The sequence below is a fragment of the Argopecten irradians genome, chromosome 2, assembly GCF_041381155.1.
Source record: "Argopecten irradians isolate NY chromosome 2, Ai_NY, whole genome shotgun sequence".
Taxonomy (NCBI): Eukaryota; Metazoa; Mollusca; class Bivalvia; order Pectinida; family Pectinidae; genus Argopecten; species Argopecten irradians.
Genome location: NC_091135.1, coordinates 21,644,072 through 21,661,147, shown reverse-complemented (window position 1 = coordinate 21,661,147; position 17,076 = coordinate 21,644,072). Strand labels below are relative to the sequence as shown.

At 41.1% G+C, this 17,076-nt stretch overlaps 1 protein-coding gene across 1 annotated transcript; it reads left to right on the top strand.

Moving 5' to 3' along the window:
- The first annotated feature begins 4,804 nt into the window (after positions 1-4,804).
- LOC138316502 (uncharacterized) lies at positions 4,805-5,257 on the top strand. Its single transcript, XM_069258195.1, has one exon. It carries the CDS (start codon positions 4,805-4,807, stop codon positions 5,255-5,257), a length of 453 nt encoding a protein of 150 aa, XP_069114296.1.
- The last annotated feature ends 11,819 nt before the right edge of the window (positions 5,258-17,076 follow it).

Sequence of the window (17,076 nt, the reverse complement as noted above, 5' to 3'; positions counted from 1 at the left end):
ACACACAGGTTTGTTGCAAATAAAATATTTGTACTATTACTGTTGAAGATGACTACGTACCCCCTGGCAAAACATCAAAGGTTGTGTTCAGCCCACAATGTATACCCTTAAAAATCCAGTCTTCAGGGAATAGCCATTCAGTATGCTGTGTATGTGAGAGATAGGGTGATAAATTGATAACTGTTACTGCAGAATGTAGGTATAACTTTTGTAGAAAAAAGTCATTAATTGCATGCAGGATCAAGATGCTGTCCATGCCATGTCAACAACAGTGAACATTTTTGTGAAATGCACTTGAATCATTTGCACATTAATGACTGGAATGAATCCATAACATTTTTCAACAAAAGTGAAATTAATTCTTTAATACAGAATGATAGGGATATCGCATTAATAGGTGAACATTAAAGAATTGATTTTGATTCAGAAAGTGGACTGAACAATTCTGACTACCTTTCACTAACTAGAATTTCAAAACATGACTCCAATGACATTTGTAAATGTACTCATCAACATGAAGAGCTGGAATTTGCCCCAGTCCAATTGGTATTTGTATTGGCTATGAATGCCAACTGAAAGACGTTCAATGCTTAAATGACCATTAAATCATAGGGACAGCAGGTACAATTCTAACGTCCTACCTGCACGGCGGACGTATGGAAAAGAAAAAGAAGAAAACTGTTATCATGTTTACCAGTAAGTTGTAGCAGAAAAGAGAGTAGATTATGTCAGGTACAATTTTAACGCCCTATGACGATGAGACACGGGAGCGTACATCCATGCCTCACTGCCAGATTTGGGGAGGTTGGCTGAAATTTGAATGTGGGCAAATGTGGTGCGAGGCTTGCCAGCTATTTGTCAGAAATCCAAACGCCGCTTAAGCACAGTGGGTTGAAGGCACGTTATAATTATACAAGTAAAATAACATTGAAAAACAGAGTTTGTTATTACTTTGACCAATCATTCAATGATGGAAAAAATTGCGGCCTATAGAAAGTATGATACAATTTGAAATATCCATAGACCTAATGTCTATGGAACTTCATGGATTACTTCGCAGACTGCCATGATATTCTGCTATTCAATTTAAGTAACATGTTACATTTTCATTTTAAACATCAAGAAATATGTATTAAATGTTTATTAATTATGTTATTGATAATTAATATAGATTTGTTATATCTATATTTTCTTATGCCTTAGAAGGTTTGAATTTGCTTCAGCGGTTTTTGAGAAGAAGTCGAAAATATAAATTGTTTACGGACATACGACGGACGACGCACGACGACGGACAAAAGGCGATTAGAATAAGTCTCAGGTGACCTAAAAATAAGATCCTTTTAGTCGCCTTTTACGATCATGCAATAGGGGCAGCAGGTACAATTCTAACGCCCTACCTGTAGGCGCATGCTTCAGTGATATAGCACTATAAAAGAGCATGAGTTCCAGTTTACAAATGTACAAGGCAAAGCACCAGTATACCGAAGTCTCCCAAAACACACACCAAGCACTTCATACTCCGTACATTCCACATAAATGGGAGGCCGTCCTTACATGATCCTTGTTGTTAATACAACTTTAATCAAGCAAACTGAAATTTCAAATATTTTTCCTATCTACAAAGTTTTATCTTTCTGAAGACTTTAACTTTAAATCAAAATTGAAGTGAATTTGTATTTGGTAATTGTAAACAACTTAAGAGCAAAAGAAACTTTCTAAATAAATTACGTTCATTCGCTAGGTCTGCAGAGAAGAATGATACACTTTGAACCAGCTTGCTTGTATACCTTGCTTGTAAATTGTAGAAATTATAGACTTGCTTTATGCTTACGCCATCTTATGAAAACGTACAAATTGCTACAACAGGTGGACTAGATGCTTTTAGCTATTTGGAAGTTGTTTCACTACTCTACCCAGAAGTTCGATGTATTAAATTAAGTGTACAGCAGGAGTTTATGGGATAAAGCATTATCAACCATACGTGCAGCAAAAACCCGATGGCTTTGCCATGGAAACGCATGCATTCGTTTCAGCAATCGGTTTCGGTCTATAACAGCTACCCTAGACATCCTGTTTGAGGATCGAAATGAACACGATGTTTATGGTTTAGCAACTGTATCATGCAAAATGATCTCAATGCTAAGGTTTTTCAGCTCTATGAACAGACTCCATTTTTTTTCTACAAATGCAGATTCGAAATTGTGATTGTGGACCATCAAAAGTCGGACAGTTTTGTATTTTCGAAGTAAACTAAATACAAACATCCCATTGTTGTGATTTCTTTCCTCTGCGTTTCCTGTTATGAAAGGGCGCATTCGATGTTGCGTCTTGTAGAATACGACATCCGTTCGAATTAAAATCTGATCCGGAAAGCGACCTCTGTGTTCCGGACAACGGAAGTTGGCATGGCGGTATATTTGAAGGTCGCTATACGGAGGTTAATGAACAAGGAAGTTATTGGTATGTATAACCCAGAAAATAAATAATTTTTTCCCCTTAAATTTCTTATGAATATTTTCCACGTTTGGCATTAATTTTGCACTTATGCAAACACAAATCAACGAGATTCTGTATTTTTACAGTGTCCGACTTTAAAGTCCTATCGACAAAAGGTCATAAAAAGTCGGACAGATGTTTTAAACATTAAATCTATCAGAAAATTAGAACAAATAAATCAGAAAAAGTGAACAAAAGTTCATTCTTTTATTTTTCATGAATATATAGATATTCAGAAAATATAATGTAAATTAATAAAAGCACATACATGCAAAGGAAATATTATTTTTTCAGAGATTTAAACACTCTAATCAAACTTTTAGCGCTATGCATCGTCTGGACAGTCTTTATATATTATATAATTTAATATTATAAATACGTGTATACATTTAATTCACACTTATTAATAAATTATTTATTAATTCCGTTATTACACTTAAAAGATAACAACTAATAGCCATTAAACGTTTCTTTGCAGGAAAAATGTCTGAGAAAAAACGAGGCACACTTTTAAGGTACAACCATTCCGATCTAGTTAAGGCCGTGGACGCTGTAAAAAATGGATACATGTCTGTCCGAAGAGCGGCGGCAACTTTCAACGTCCCGAAATCCACGCTGGGAGACAAAGTTTCCGGAAGGAGCGACGTAGAAAACAATATCGTTGAAAACGTTATTGAGGCGTCGAAACGGGGAATGAGAATATTGCACCGTCATTTGTATGCCCGCACGGCTATTCTTTGCCGGAAAGTGAAGGCCACTCCGTTTAAACACAAGCTTCCAAGCAAGGGTTGGTGGGAAGGGGTGAAACGGCGACATCCCGAGATCACAATTAGGAAGCCCGAAAAACTCGGCAATTCTCGTGCAAGAATGCTTAATTATGCAGTTGTAAACAAATACTTTGATGAACTAAACACAATTCTGACTGAGCTAAACCTTCATCCAAAACCCCAAAATATATGGAACTGTGATTAGACGGGGATTTGTTTGATTGTTTGTTTGATAAATTAACGTCCTATTAACAACTATTGTCATTTAAGGACGGACTCCCATGTATGCGGTGTTTTGCGTGTATGTGGTGAGAGGTGCGTGTTTTGGGAGACTGCGGTATATTCATGTTGTGTCTTCTTTTATCGTGGAACTGTTGCCCTTTTTGTAGTGCTATATTTTTTGTTTGATTTATTAACGTCCTATCAACAGCTATGGCCATGTAAGGACGGCCTCCCATGCATGCGGTGTGTTGCGTGTATGATGTGCGAGGTGAGTGTACTGGGAGACTGCGGTATGTTCGTGTTGTGTCTTCTTGTATAGTGGAACTGTTGCCCTTTTTATAGTGCTATATCACTGAAGCATGCCGCCGAAGACACCAAGCAACACACCCCACCCGGTCACATTATACTGACAACGGGCGAACCAGTCGTCCCACTCCCTGTATGCTGAACGCTAAGCAGGAGCAGAAACTACCACTTTTATAGACTTTGGTGTGTCTCGGCCAGGGGACAGAACCCAGAGCCTTCCTCACAGGGGCGAACGCTCAACTCAAGGCCAAAAGTGAGGCGGTGCCAAGGGAGGCATTAGGAAGGATAAAGTCGGTTAGGAAGAAGAGAAAAGATAAGATCCTAAATTTAGTCGCCTTTTACGATCATGCAATAGGGGCAGCAGGTAGTGCTATATCACTGAAGCATGCCGCCGGAGACACCAAGCAACACATCCCACCCGGTCACATTATACTGACAACGGGCGAACCAGTCGTCCCACTCCCGTTATGCTGAGCCCTAAGCAGGAACAGAAACTACCACTCTTATAGACTTTGGTGTGTCTCGGCCAGGGGACAGAACCCAAAGCCTTCCTCACAGCGGCGAGCGCTCAACTAAAACCCAAAAGTGAGGTGGTGTCAAGGGAGACGTTAGGAACATTAAAGTAATTTAGGAAAAGATAAAATCCTAAATATAGTCGCCTTTCCCGATCATGCAATAGGTGCAGCAGGTACAATCCTAATGCCCTACCTGCAGGGCCAGATGAGACGGGGAAGCAATTCCAACACACCCCATAAAAGTTATCTCACATAAAGGTGCCAGGAATGTTGTTAGCCGGGTGTCGGAAAATAGGACTAGTTTGACAATTATGGCCTGTGTAAATGGTGTGGGAACTAAAATGTCCCCTATGGTGGTTGTGAAAGGGAAGACATCGGCTTCCCTTCACGGAATGAATGTTTCAGAAGCGGCGGAGGAGCTCGGGGAACGGTGGTTCCGGGATGTAATTTTACAACAATGTGGTCAAGACCGTCCCCAGCTCCTCCTGTTAGACGGACATGTATTCGTTACACGAAACGCTGGGGTTACTGGAGATGGCCGTCCAGAACAATGTCCACATTTTCTGCCTCCCGCCCCACACTACGCACATGCTGCAGCCGTTAGATAGATCTGTGTTCGGACCTTTCAATAAACAGTATAATGAAGCATGCTCGGAGTTCCTTGCCAAGTCTGCTTATCATGTGGTTAACAAGGGAAGCTTCCCTGCATTGTTCAGAAAAGCGTGGGATAATGAAGTCTCCGGACAAAATATAGTAAGCGGTTTTAGGGCTCGTGGCATTGTACCATTCAACCCACAGGCGGTACCAGCAGCTGCGTATCAGCCGTCAGCAGCAACCGATACTGAGCAAGCAACGAAATATGCAGTGAGTACTCTGCCTGATTTCTGCCTGGGAAAATGTATCTTTAAGACGCCTCCGACCATTAGGTTTGACGTGGCAGCACTCTTCTAAATATATTGTAATTGTTGATCGAACATTATTGTTTGTTCTATCATTTATTTATTTTCTTCAATTCGTTATGTAATAAAAACATTATAACCTTCTTTGAGGGCACTATTGTCTTATAGTGTTGTCTTGTGATCGCATAGTACCGTTGACAGGAGGCTAAAGTGAGGCGGTGTCAAAGGGAGACGTTGGGAAGGAGAGAAACTATAAGATTCTGAAGTTAGTCGCCTTTTACAATAATGCAAAAGGGGCAGCCGGTACAATTCTAACGCCCTAACTGCAGGGCAATAGGCCTAACCGATGAAAATTCCTGAAAGTGGAAGTGAAATTCGTCGACCTTCTAGATCTTTAGAGTGTACGTCACACATCTGTTGTTTTGTTGATGTTGTCACTTACAATTCCCAAGTTTTTAAAAATAGTGAAAATATTTAAATACATTTCAATGGAACTCCTGCAATAAAAATCAACCGAACCGATCATCGCCCAAGACAGAATGTATCTGAATGATTATGTAATTAAATAATTTGACAAGTTATATTAATAAATTCTATCTATAAATATAATCTAAACTCTTCGTGCCAATAATGCGAAAAGAAACAGCCACTGTTTAAATAAGGACTTTATTGGTGAAGAAACAAGTTTTGTATACATGTTACACCCTGCGTCTCTGTGGCGCCCAAAACTAATATGCATGACTTGTCAACTGTACGGTTTGTGTCAGTTCAATTATTTAATACACGAAATAAAAAGAATCAAAATCTAGATGTGTCGTGACTGGGCGAAAATGATGACGAGCTATTTTTTAAGCCGCTAATGGCTGAGCCAAGCGGCTTTTGCGTATTGGTCCCATCACCGGTTGATGCGTGCGTATTTGCTGACTTCCGGTATATTGACAGTTCGCAAGATAAACAAGCGATTGCCATGTCACCAACCTGTTCATATTATTGTTTTCATTTTGCAGTTCACCGATAGAAATGGTGTTTTCGTGATGCATTTTTCTATATCATTAGCGTGTTTCCCGGTCGGTATATGGCTTTAGACGATGACGTATAGTTTTGGTCGCTGGCAGTACCTTGGAATATGGCGTCGGGTTAGTAGATTTTTATACGGGGATTTTAAGAAATGGCCCATTTGGCGGCCATTTTGAAATTGTGTCTTTTTTTCGCTATGAGTAGAGCCACAATTTTACCATTATTTTATTCTGAAATTGTTTTTACTTAAATCATCACTGCGCCAGAATTTTTAGCTGTATCGAGCTTATTTTTTGCTGTAAATCTTTACTGGCTTCGTGGTAATCAAAATATTGAGCATTAATGTGTGAAATGATACACTTTTGTCACTTTATTTTAACACTTAATGGTAATTTGAGCACTTTTATTTTTTACTCTAAAATACTGAAAAATAACAAATATTCAAATGGGGCAAAAAAGTAAGCACACGGACCCCTCATTTTTCTGCCTGATTTAGAAAGAACAACCCTTTCCCTCTTGATATGCAAAATATTAACAAAAGTTTAATACCAGAACTTTTTCTAGAAAGTGTTAAATTTGGCAAAAATGGCTGAAAATGTTGCATTTTGTAGATCAAAATTAAGGGGTAGGGGTAACATATATTGTTATTCTGAAGAAAAATATTAGTCTTATTGATCAAAACTGGTATATTTGTAAAGAAGACTACTGGAAAGTAAATTCCACAAACATCCATACATATCAAACACCTCATTAGGAAATTATGGCTTTGATCTCTTGTGTATATGGCCAAAACGACAAAATTCCCATAAAATCCAATATTTTGTTAACTCGGTATCTTTGAGTGGCAATAGTTCAAAAACGAGCACACGGACATATGCTTTTTCTTCCACTTTCTTTTATGATATGAATTCCTATTTCCAAAAATCTATATGAGCAAAAAAGTTTAATACAAAAAATTTTTTGACTTCTCAGAGGAGTACATCCTTAAAACATCGTAGCAAGATTTTATCCAGAGTAAAATACGAAACTTTACGGCTAATCATTTTATACTGACTGCGTAAACAAAACATGGCGGCCGAAAGGTAAAGCATGGTTTGTCCAACTGATCATGAACTACAGGTACGTTACGTTGACAAATAAACATATTTGAAACTGTAAATGCCTAAAGTTGATGTTTTAGGTGATGATTGTATTGAACTAGGATCTCCGACTGCAGAAACGATGTCCGTCAATGATGTATGTCTTTGCCGACTCATGTCAAAAATGACAAGCATTACGAACACTAAAACGTGTTGACCATGTCGGTTTGAAGTGAAAACAATGTACACGGAAACTTATATCGGCGTATTTGGTCGAAAAATAGCCTTCAATTAAATATGAGCACTGTTCACAATTCCTAATTCTTAATGATTAGATAAAATCACCCGTGAATTAACTTGAACCACGGGTTTACGACACGCAATTTTTTTTTTAAATAATAAAAATACTGAAAGGTTTTTTATGTAGCCCTGTATCCCATTTCCAGAAAATGGGGTAATTAATTTTAAAATGCTCTGAACACCACATCAATCATCCGATCTGGGTATTTTTTAGTTTATATTAAAGACAATTCCTTACTGGTCACTATGGTATATAATATGATGGACGACCTTTATTTCATATCGAAAGTTGAATTACGAGGATTCGTGTAAAAATCGTTAGTCGGAAAAGTACACGCTACATCCCCAAGTCACGATTCCCTAATGAGCACAGACCGAATGAAATCGCCATCCATTAAACGAATGCATCCCTGAAGTACAGATCCTCAATATAAAATCACATGCTTATAAAGGTTGCACATTGGTACCCCTTAGCGATCCCCACGCTCCATTTATTGTCATACAGAACAGTTTATCACGGATCTCGGCAATTTTTTGTCTGTCGTCTCCGATTTGATAGAAGCTCTCTGATTGACTCCGAGGAGCGAGTGGACCAATAAGAGAGCTTGTATCAAATCGGAGACATGGTTAGACAGTATGTGTACATTTCAATGCCCTGTACATGTTGTTTGTTTGATTAATTAACGTCCTATTAACAGCTATGGTCATTTAAGGACGGCCTCCTATGTATGCGGTGTGTTGCGTGTACATGTATTTTGTGCGAGGTGCGTGTTTTGGGAGACTGTGGTATATTCATGTTGTGTCTTCTTGTATAGTGGAAGTGTCACATGTATATGTAAATATAATGATTTTGACAGTACTGCCAAAAAGCATTTTCAGCTCTTATCTGTATTTGTAAATATGTTTACACCTGTGCGTTGTAAGTATTGCAATTCTAAAATATTTGAATCTCTTCTTGATTCATGAGTATGAACATTACTGCACATATGATATTAACTATTATCAACTATGTACGAACGTTTGAGAGGCTTAGGACATCATTGTCAAGTTTATCAACGTTATCAGACATTTCAGAAATATGTTGATTTTTTTTGAAAGTATCCTTTTCGTGTCCCCTCGAGTACCCTCGTGTCCCAAGCAGTCGATGTCTCCCATGAGAAATCCATTTCCTGTAAATTTAGGATAGTTTCTTTTTTCCTACTATACTTTCTTCCTCCTAACATTTCCTTGACACCGCCTCACTTTTGGCCTTCTGTTTAGCGCTCGACCCTATCGAGACGATTTGCGTTTGATATGGCATATTTCAATGTAATTATTACATCACCCAAAGACGAATAACGTGTGTGTATATATATGGTTAATTTTATTTAGATGATAATATTCAGTATATATACATGTAAAGTAAAAGTACTATATTAATGTTATAATCATGAAAAGATCAATATATTAGCATTGTGTTTGACATATTGCTTGTATTTGAAATATCTGTACGTCGGTTGCTCTATAATATATCATGGATTACAAACTCACATATATGCAGAAAATAAAGATAACTCGATAGATAGTTCTGCTACAATAGAATAGAGCAGACACGCACTAATAAAACTGTCACGTTGCGTGTATGTTGTGCGAGGTGCGTGTCTTGGGACACTGCAGTATGTTCGTGTTGTGTCTTCTTGTATAGTGGAACTGTTGCCCTTTTTATAGTGCTATATCACTGAAGCATGCCGCCGAAGACACCAAGCAACACACCCTACCCGGTCACATTATACTGATAACGGGCGAACCAGTCGTACCACTCCCTGTATGCTGAGCGCTAAGCAGGAGCTGAAACTACCACTTTTATAGACTTTGGTGTGTCTCGGCCAGGGGACAGAACCCAGAGCCTTCCTCACAGGGGCGAACGCTCAACTCAAGGCCAAAAGTGAGGCGGTGCCAAGGGAGGCATTAGGAAAGATAAAGTCAGTTAGGAAGAAGAGAAAAGATAAGATCCTAAATATAGTCGCCTTTCACGATCATGCAATAGGGGCAGCAGGTACAATTCTAACGCCCTACCTGCAGGGCACCTTAAGGACGACCTCCGATGTACGCGGTGTTGTGCATGTGTGAAGTGTGTGGTGCAGATTTTGGGAGGCTGCAGTAAATACGACCTTTCCCTACACATGAAATCCAAACATGCAATGACAACAAAGTTACTTATAGAAAAGACTAAGTCCTATGTCGACTCGTACGGATATATATGTATGACAAATTGCACAAGTGTGTCAAACATGATTTCAGTCATGTGGCTTTCTCAATCGGCACATGTCTTCTTGCAACTCTGATTCTGTCATGCGAATGTCTTTGACCTTTGGCAGACGTGGTAGCGGGGGTATATTGTATTCGTGTTAAGTTCTATCTCACTGAAGCATGCCGCCTAAGGCTAAGACACCGAACAAGCACACTCCACCCGGTCACATAAGCACAGTTACGCAAGCACACTCCACCCGGTCACGTAATCACAGTTAGCACAAGCACACTCCACCCGGTCACATAATCACAGTTCGCACAAGCACACTCCACCCGGTCACATAATCACAGTTCGCACAAGCACACTCCACCCGGGCACATAATCACAGTTCGCACAAGCACACTCCATCAAGTCACATAATCACAGTTCGCACAAGCACACTCCACCCGGTCACATTATCACAGTTCGCACAAGCACACTCCACCCAGTGACATAATCACAGTTCGCACAAGCACACTCTATCCAGTCACATAATCACAGTTCGCACAAGCACACTCCACCCAAAACACAGTTCGCACAAGCACACTTCACCCGGTCACATAATCACATTTCGCACAAGCACACTCCACCCGGTTACATAATCACAGCTCGCACAAGCACACTCCACCCGGTCACATAATCACAGTTCGCACAAGCACACTCCACCCAGTCACATAATCACAGTACGCACAAGCACACTCCACCAGGTCACATAAAATTACAGTTCACACAAGCACACTCCACCAGGTCACATAATCACAGTTCGCACAAGCACACTCCACCCGGCCACATAATCACAGTTCGCACAAGCACACTCCACTCAGTCACATAATCACAGTACGCACAAGCACACTACACCCGGTCACATAATCACAGTTCACACAAGCACACTCCATCAAGTCACATAATTACAGTTTGCACAAGCACACTCCACCCGGTCACATAATCACAGTTCACACAAGCACAGTTCACTGTTAAAACTGGTAATGTTAAGGTTAACTTGAAATAGTAAAATTTTAGTCGCTTATCGGATTATTTAAGGACAGCCTCTCCTGTGTGCAAATTATACATTGTTTTTATTTAATTGTCTATAATTATGAAGGCTGCAATATGTTCGTGTTGTCTCTCTTTGTTATAATGAAAAATTTGCCCTTTTAGTGCTTTCTGAGAAACATACCGCCAGACAGCATACCATACCCTACTACATTATACTAACAACGGGCAACCAGTCGTTCCACTTATTTATGTTGAGCGCTAAGCAGGAACAAAAACTACCACTATGGCGTGTCTCGACCATGTGACAAAGCCCGGAGCCTTCCTCACAGTGTCGAAAGCTAAACCGAAGGCCAAAATTGAGGTGGAGTAAAATGAGAGGTTATGAAGAAAAGTGGTCTGTTAGGGAGAAGAGAAAAAATAGATCGTTAATCACGATACAGACGCAGCTCCAAAAAGGGCCGCGGTGACTGAGTGGTTAAGACGTCCTGACATATTTCCACAAGCTCTCTAGCTCTGGGTTGCGAGTTCGAAACACGTGGGGCAGTTGCCAGGTACTGACCGCTGATCGAGGGGGTGTCTCAGGGTACTCCGGCTTTCTTCTACCGACAAATCTGGGACATTGGTTTGTTTGTTTGATCAATAGGAGATTTCAGAAAAGATGGCGTGACGTCACAGAAAGTTTACATCCGCGTCCTCAAAGGTACATTTGTTTGTTTGTTTGTTTGATTAATTAACGTCCTATTAACAGCTATGGTCATGTAAGGACGGCCTCCCATGTATGCGGTGTGTTGCGTGTATGTTGTGCGAGGTGCGTGTTTTGGGAGACTGCGGTATATTCATGTAGTGTCTTCTTGTATAGTGGAACTGTTGCCCTTTTTAGGTCATCTGACCGAAGGTCAGGATGACCTATTGTCATCGTGTTTCGTCCGTCGTCGTGCGCCGTGCGCCGTCCGCCGTGCGCCGTCCGCAGTGCGCCGTGCGTCGTGTGTAAGACTATTTATACAAAAGCCTACTCCTCCTTCATCCTTTGATGGATTTCATCCATATTTGGTTTGAAGCATCATTAGGGAAGGACAATCATATTTTATATAAATGAGCCTGGTCCGACCCCTAGGGGCTGAGGGGTGGGGCACCAAAAGGGCAAATTTTCTTATTTTAAGCTTTAAAATCCTACTCCTCCTTCATCCTTAGATGGATTTCATCCATATTTGGTGTGAAACTTCATTGGGGAAGGACAATCATATTTTATATAAATGAGCCTGGTCCGACCCCTAGGGTCAGAGGGGCGGGGCCACAAAAGGGCAAATGTTCTTAATTTTAGCTTTAAAATCCTACTCCTCCTTCATCCTTGGATGGATTTCATCTATATTTGGTTTGAAACATCGTTGGGGATGGACAATCATATTTTATATAAATGAGCCTGGTCCGACCCCTAGGGGCAGAGGGGCGGGGCTCCAAAAGAGGAAATTTTCTTTATTTAAGCTTTAAAATCCTACTCCTCCTTCATCCTTGAATGGATTTCATCCATATTTGGTGTGAAACATCGTTGGGGAAGGACAATCATATTTTATATAAATGAGCCTGGTCCGACCCCTGGGGGCTGAGGGGTGGGGCCCCAAAAGGGCAAATTTTCATAATTTTAGCTTTAAAATCCTACTCCTCCTTCATCCTTGGATGGATTTCATCCATATTTGGTGTGAAACATCATTGGGGATGGACAATCATATTTTATATAAATGAGCCTTGTCCGACCCCTAGGGGCTGAGGGGTGGGGCCCCAAAAGGGCAAATTTTCTTAATTTAAGCTTTAAAATCCTACTCCTCTTTCATCCTTGGATGGATTTCATCCATATTTGGTGTAAAACATCGTTGGGGATGGACATTCATATTTTATAAAAATGAGCCTGGTCCGACCCCTAGGGGCTGAGGGGCGGGGCTCCAAAAGAGGAAATTTTCTTTATTTAAGCTTTAAAATCCTACTTCTCCTTCATCCTTGAATGAATTTCATCTATATTTGGTGTAAAATATCATTGGGGAAGGACAATCATATTTTATATAAATGAGCCTGGTCCGACCCCTAGGGGCTGAGGGGTGGGGCCCCGAAAGGGCAAATTTTCTTAATTTTAGCTTTAAAATCCTACTCCTCCTTCATCCTTGGATGGATTTCATCCATATTTGGTGTGAAACATCATTGGGGATGGACAATCATATTTTATATAAATGAGCCTTGTCCAACCCCTAGGGGCTGAGGGGTGGGGCCCCAAAAGGGCAAATTTTCTTAATTTAAGCTTTAAAATCCTACTCCTCTTTCATCCTTGGATGGATTTCATCCATATTTGGTGTGAAACATCATTGGGGAAGGACATTCATGTTTTATATAAATGAGCCTGGTCCGACCCCTAGGGGCAGAGGGACGGGGCCTAAAAAGGGGAAATATTCTTAATTTAAGCTTTAAAATCCTACTTGTCCTTCATCCTTGGATGGATTTCATCCATATTTGGTGTGAAACATCATTGGGGAAGGACAATCGTATTTTATATATATGAGTCTGGTCCGACCCCTAGGGGCTGAGGTGTGGGGCCCCAAAAGGGCAAATTTTCTTAATGTTAGCTGGCCCACTTCCTGTTTTCAGATTTCGGTCTCCAATCTCAATGAAAATTGGTCTATAGGGGTTTAAATTAATGCCGAACAACATGCAAACATTTTCATTAAGACTTTGGTTTTCCAAGATGGCCGCTGGCCCACTTCCTTTTTTCAGGTTTCAGTCTCCAATCTCAAGGAAAATTGGTCTATAGGGGTTTTAATTGATTCTGAAGGGGAACTTTAGGTGAGGACAATCATATTTTATAAAGGACCGAGCTAAGACCCATGGGGATAGTATGGCGGATGTCCAAAATGGAAGCTTTGCTGAAATTTGGCTTTAAAATCCGTAAATGGGTTACAACCATATATGGATGAAGGGCTACCAAGTTTGTTCAACGAATGACATTTACCTATTTCAGAAACTTACATATTCAACTAAGGAGTTCCTTGTATTGTTTATATTAATCGTTAACCAATACTTTATACTGTGACTTTGTTGTTTTGTTCAATGAGTCAGATGACCGTTGAGGCCCATGGGCCTCTTGTTATAGTGCTATATCACTGAAGCATGCCGCCGAAGACACCAAGCAACACACCCCACCCGGTCAAATTATACTGACAACGGGCCAACCAGTCGTCCCAGTCCCTGTATGCTGAGCGCTAAGCAGGAGCTGAAACTACCACTTTTATAGACTTTGGTGTGTCTCGGCCAGGGGACATAACCCAGAGCCTTCCTCACAGGGGCGAACGCTCATCTCAAGGCCAAAAGTGAGGCGGTGCCAAGGGAGGCATTAGGAAAGATAAAGTCAGTTAGGAAGAAGAGAAAAGATAAAATCCTAAATATAGTCGCCTTTCACGATCATGCAATAGGGGCAGCAGGTACAATTCTAACGCCCTACCTGCAGGGCACCTTAAGGACGACCTCCGATGTACGCGGTGTTGTGCATGTGTGAAGTGTGTGGTGCAGATTTTGGGAGGCTGCAGTAAATACGAGCTTTCCCTACACATGAAATCCAAACATGCAATGACAACAAAGTTACTTATAGAAAAGACTAAGTCCTATGTCGACTCGTACGGATATATATGTATGACAAATTGCACAAGTGTGTCAAACATGATTTCAGTCATGTGGCTTTCTCAATCGGCACATGTCTTCTTGCAACTCTGATTCTGTCATGCGAATGTCTTTGACCTTTGGCAGACGTGGTAGCGGGGGTATATTGTATTCGTGTTAAGTTCTATCTCACTGAAGCATGCCGCCTAAGGCTAAGACACCGAACAAGCACACTCCACCCGGTCACATAAGCACAGTTACGCAAGCACACTCCACCGGTCACGTAATCACAGTTCACCGCACAAGCACAACACACTCCACCCGGTCACATAATCACAGTTCGCACAAGCACACTCCACCCGGTCACATAATCACAGTTCGCACAAGCACACTCCACCAGCACATAATCACAGTCGCACAAGCACACTCACCAGGTACATACACAGTTCGCACAAGCACACTCCACCAGTGACATAATCACAGTTCGCACAAGCACACTATCCACCATAATCACAGTTCGCACAAGCACACTACCAACCAGTCCACCACACTCACAGTTCGCACAAGCACACTTCACACATAATCACAGTTCGCAAAGCACACTCACACTACAATACACAGTTCGCACAAGCACACTCCACCCGGTCACATAATCACAGTTCGCACAAGCACACTCCACCCAGTCACATAATCACAGTTCGCACAAGCACACTCCACCCGGTCACATAATCACAGTTCGCACAAGCACACTCCACCCAGTCACATAATCACAGTTCGCACAAGCACACTCCACCCAGTCACATAATCACAGTTCGCACAAGCACACTCCACCCAAACACAGTTCGCACAAGCACACTTCACCCGGTCAACATAATCACAGTTCGCACAAGCACACTCCACCCAGTCACATAATCACAGTTCGCACAAGCACACTCCACTCCACCACAGTACACAAGCACACTCCACGTCACGTTCACACAAGCACACTCCACCCAGTCACATAATCACAGTTCGCACAAGCACACTCCACCAGGTCACATAATCACAGTTCGCACAAGCACACTCCACCCGGCCACATAATCACAGTTCGCACAAGCACACTCCACTCAGTCACATAATCACAGTACGCACAAGCACACTACACCCGGTCACATAATCAGTTCACACAAGCACACTCCATCAAGTCACATAATCACAGTTCGCACAAGCACACTCTACCCAGTCACATAATCACAGTTTGCACAAGCACACTACACCCGGTTACATAATCACAGTTCACACAAGCACAGTTCACAGTTAAAACTGGTAATGTTAAGGTTAACTTGAAATAGTAAAATTTTAGTCGCTTATCGGATTATTTAAGGACAGCCTCTCCTGTGTGCAAATTATACATTGTTTTTATTTAATTGTCTATAATTATGAAGGCTGCAATATGTTCGTGTTGTCTCTCTTTGTTATAATGAAAAATTTGCCCTTTTAGTGCTTTCTGAGAAACATACCGCCAGACAGCATACCATACCCTACCACATTATACTAACAACGGGCAACCAGTCGTTCCACTTATTTATGTTGAGCGCTAAGCAGGAACAAAAACTACCACTTTACATACTATGGCGTGTCTCGACCATGTGACAAAGCCCGGAGCCTTCCTCACAGTGTCGAAAGCTAAACCGAAGGCCAAAATTGAGGTGGAGTAAAATGAGAGGTTATGAAGAAAAGTGGTCAGTTAGGGAGAAGAGAAAAAATAGATCGTTAATCACGATACAGACGCAGCTCCAAAAAGGGCCGCGGTGACTGAGTGGTTAAGACGTCCTGACATATTTCCACAAGCTCTCTAGCTCTGGGTTGCGAGTTCGAAACACGTGGGGCAGTTGCCAGGTACTGACCGCTGATCGAGGGGGTGTCTCAGGGTACTCCGGCTTTCTTCTACCGACAAATCTGGGACATTGGTTTGTTTGTTTGATCAATAGGAGATTTCAGAAAAGATGGCGTGACGTCACAGAAAGTTTACATCCGGGTCCTCAAAGGTACAAACACAGTATGGCGACTAATAAAAACAATAACAGATACGTACATTGTACATCCCTGCTTCATAATCGATACTTTGACAAAAGTTTACACTTTCATACTTGCAAATTCTGATTTTGAAATGTTTTCTTATTGTTTCACAAGTTACGGATGTTAACATTTTTATATTTTCATTTGTTTATTGCTAAATTTACTTGTGTAGATTTAGTGTCGAAGCCACCTATCGAATCGCTGCTGGGCCATCACGTGCACATGTACCCGATCATGTTCATATAATTCAGGTTGTGAAAAAAATTGTTATGAATAGATGATTTATTTCAATGTATCATGTTTCTGTTATATATGAAAAGGCTGTTTACATCACGATATGATATAAACAAAACGTGAACCACATGACCAGACAATGGCCGCTCCTGAATGGCTTCGTCGCTGGTAGATCACCACAGGCCACAGCAATGTTGGGGAAATAAATCATATAAATAATTACCGACACTTTTATCTCAAAAAGTACAAACTACTGTGTTACACGTACACGTATGGCTGCCG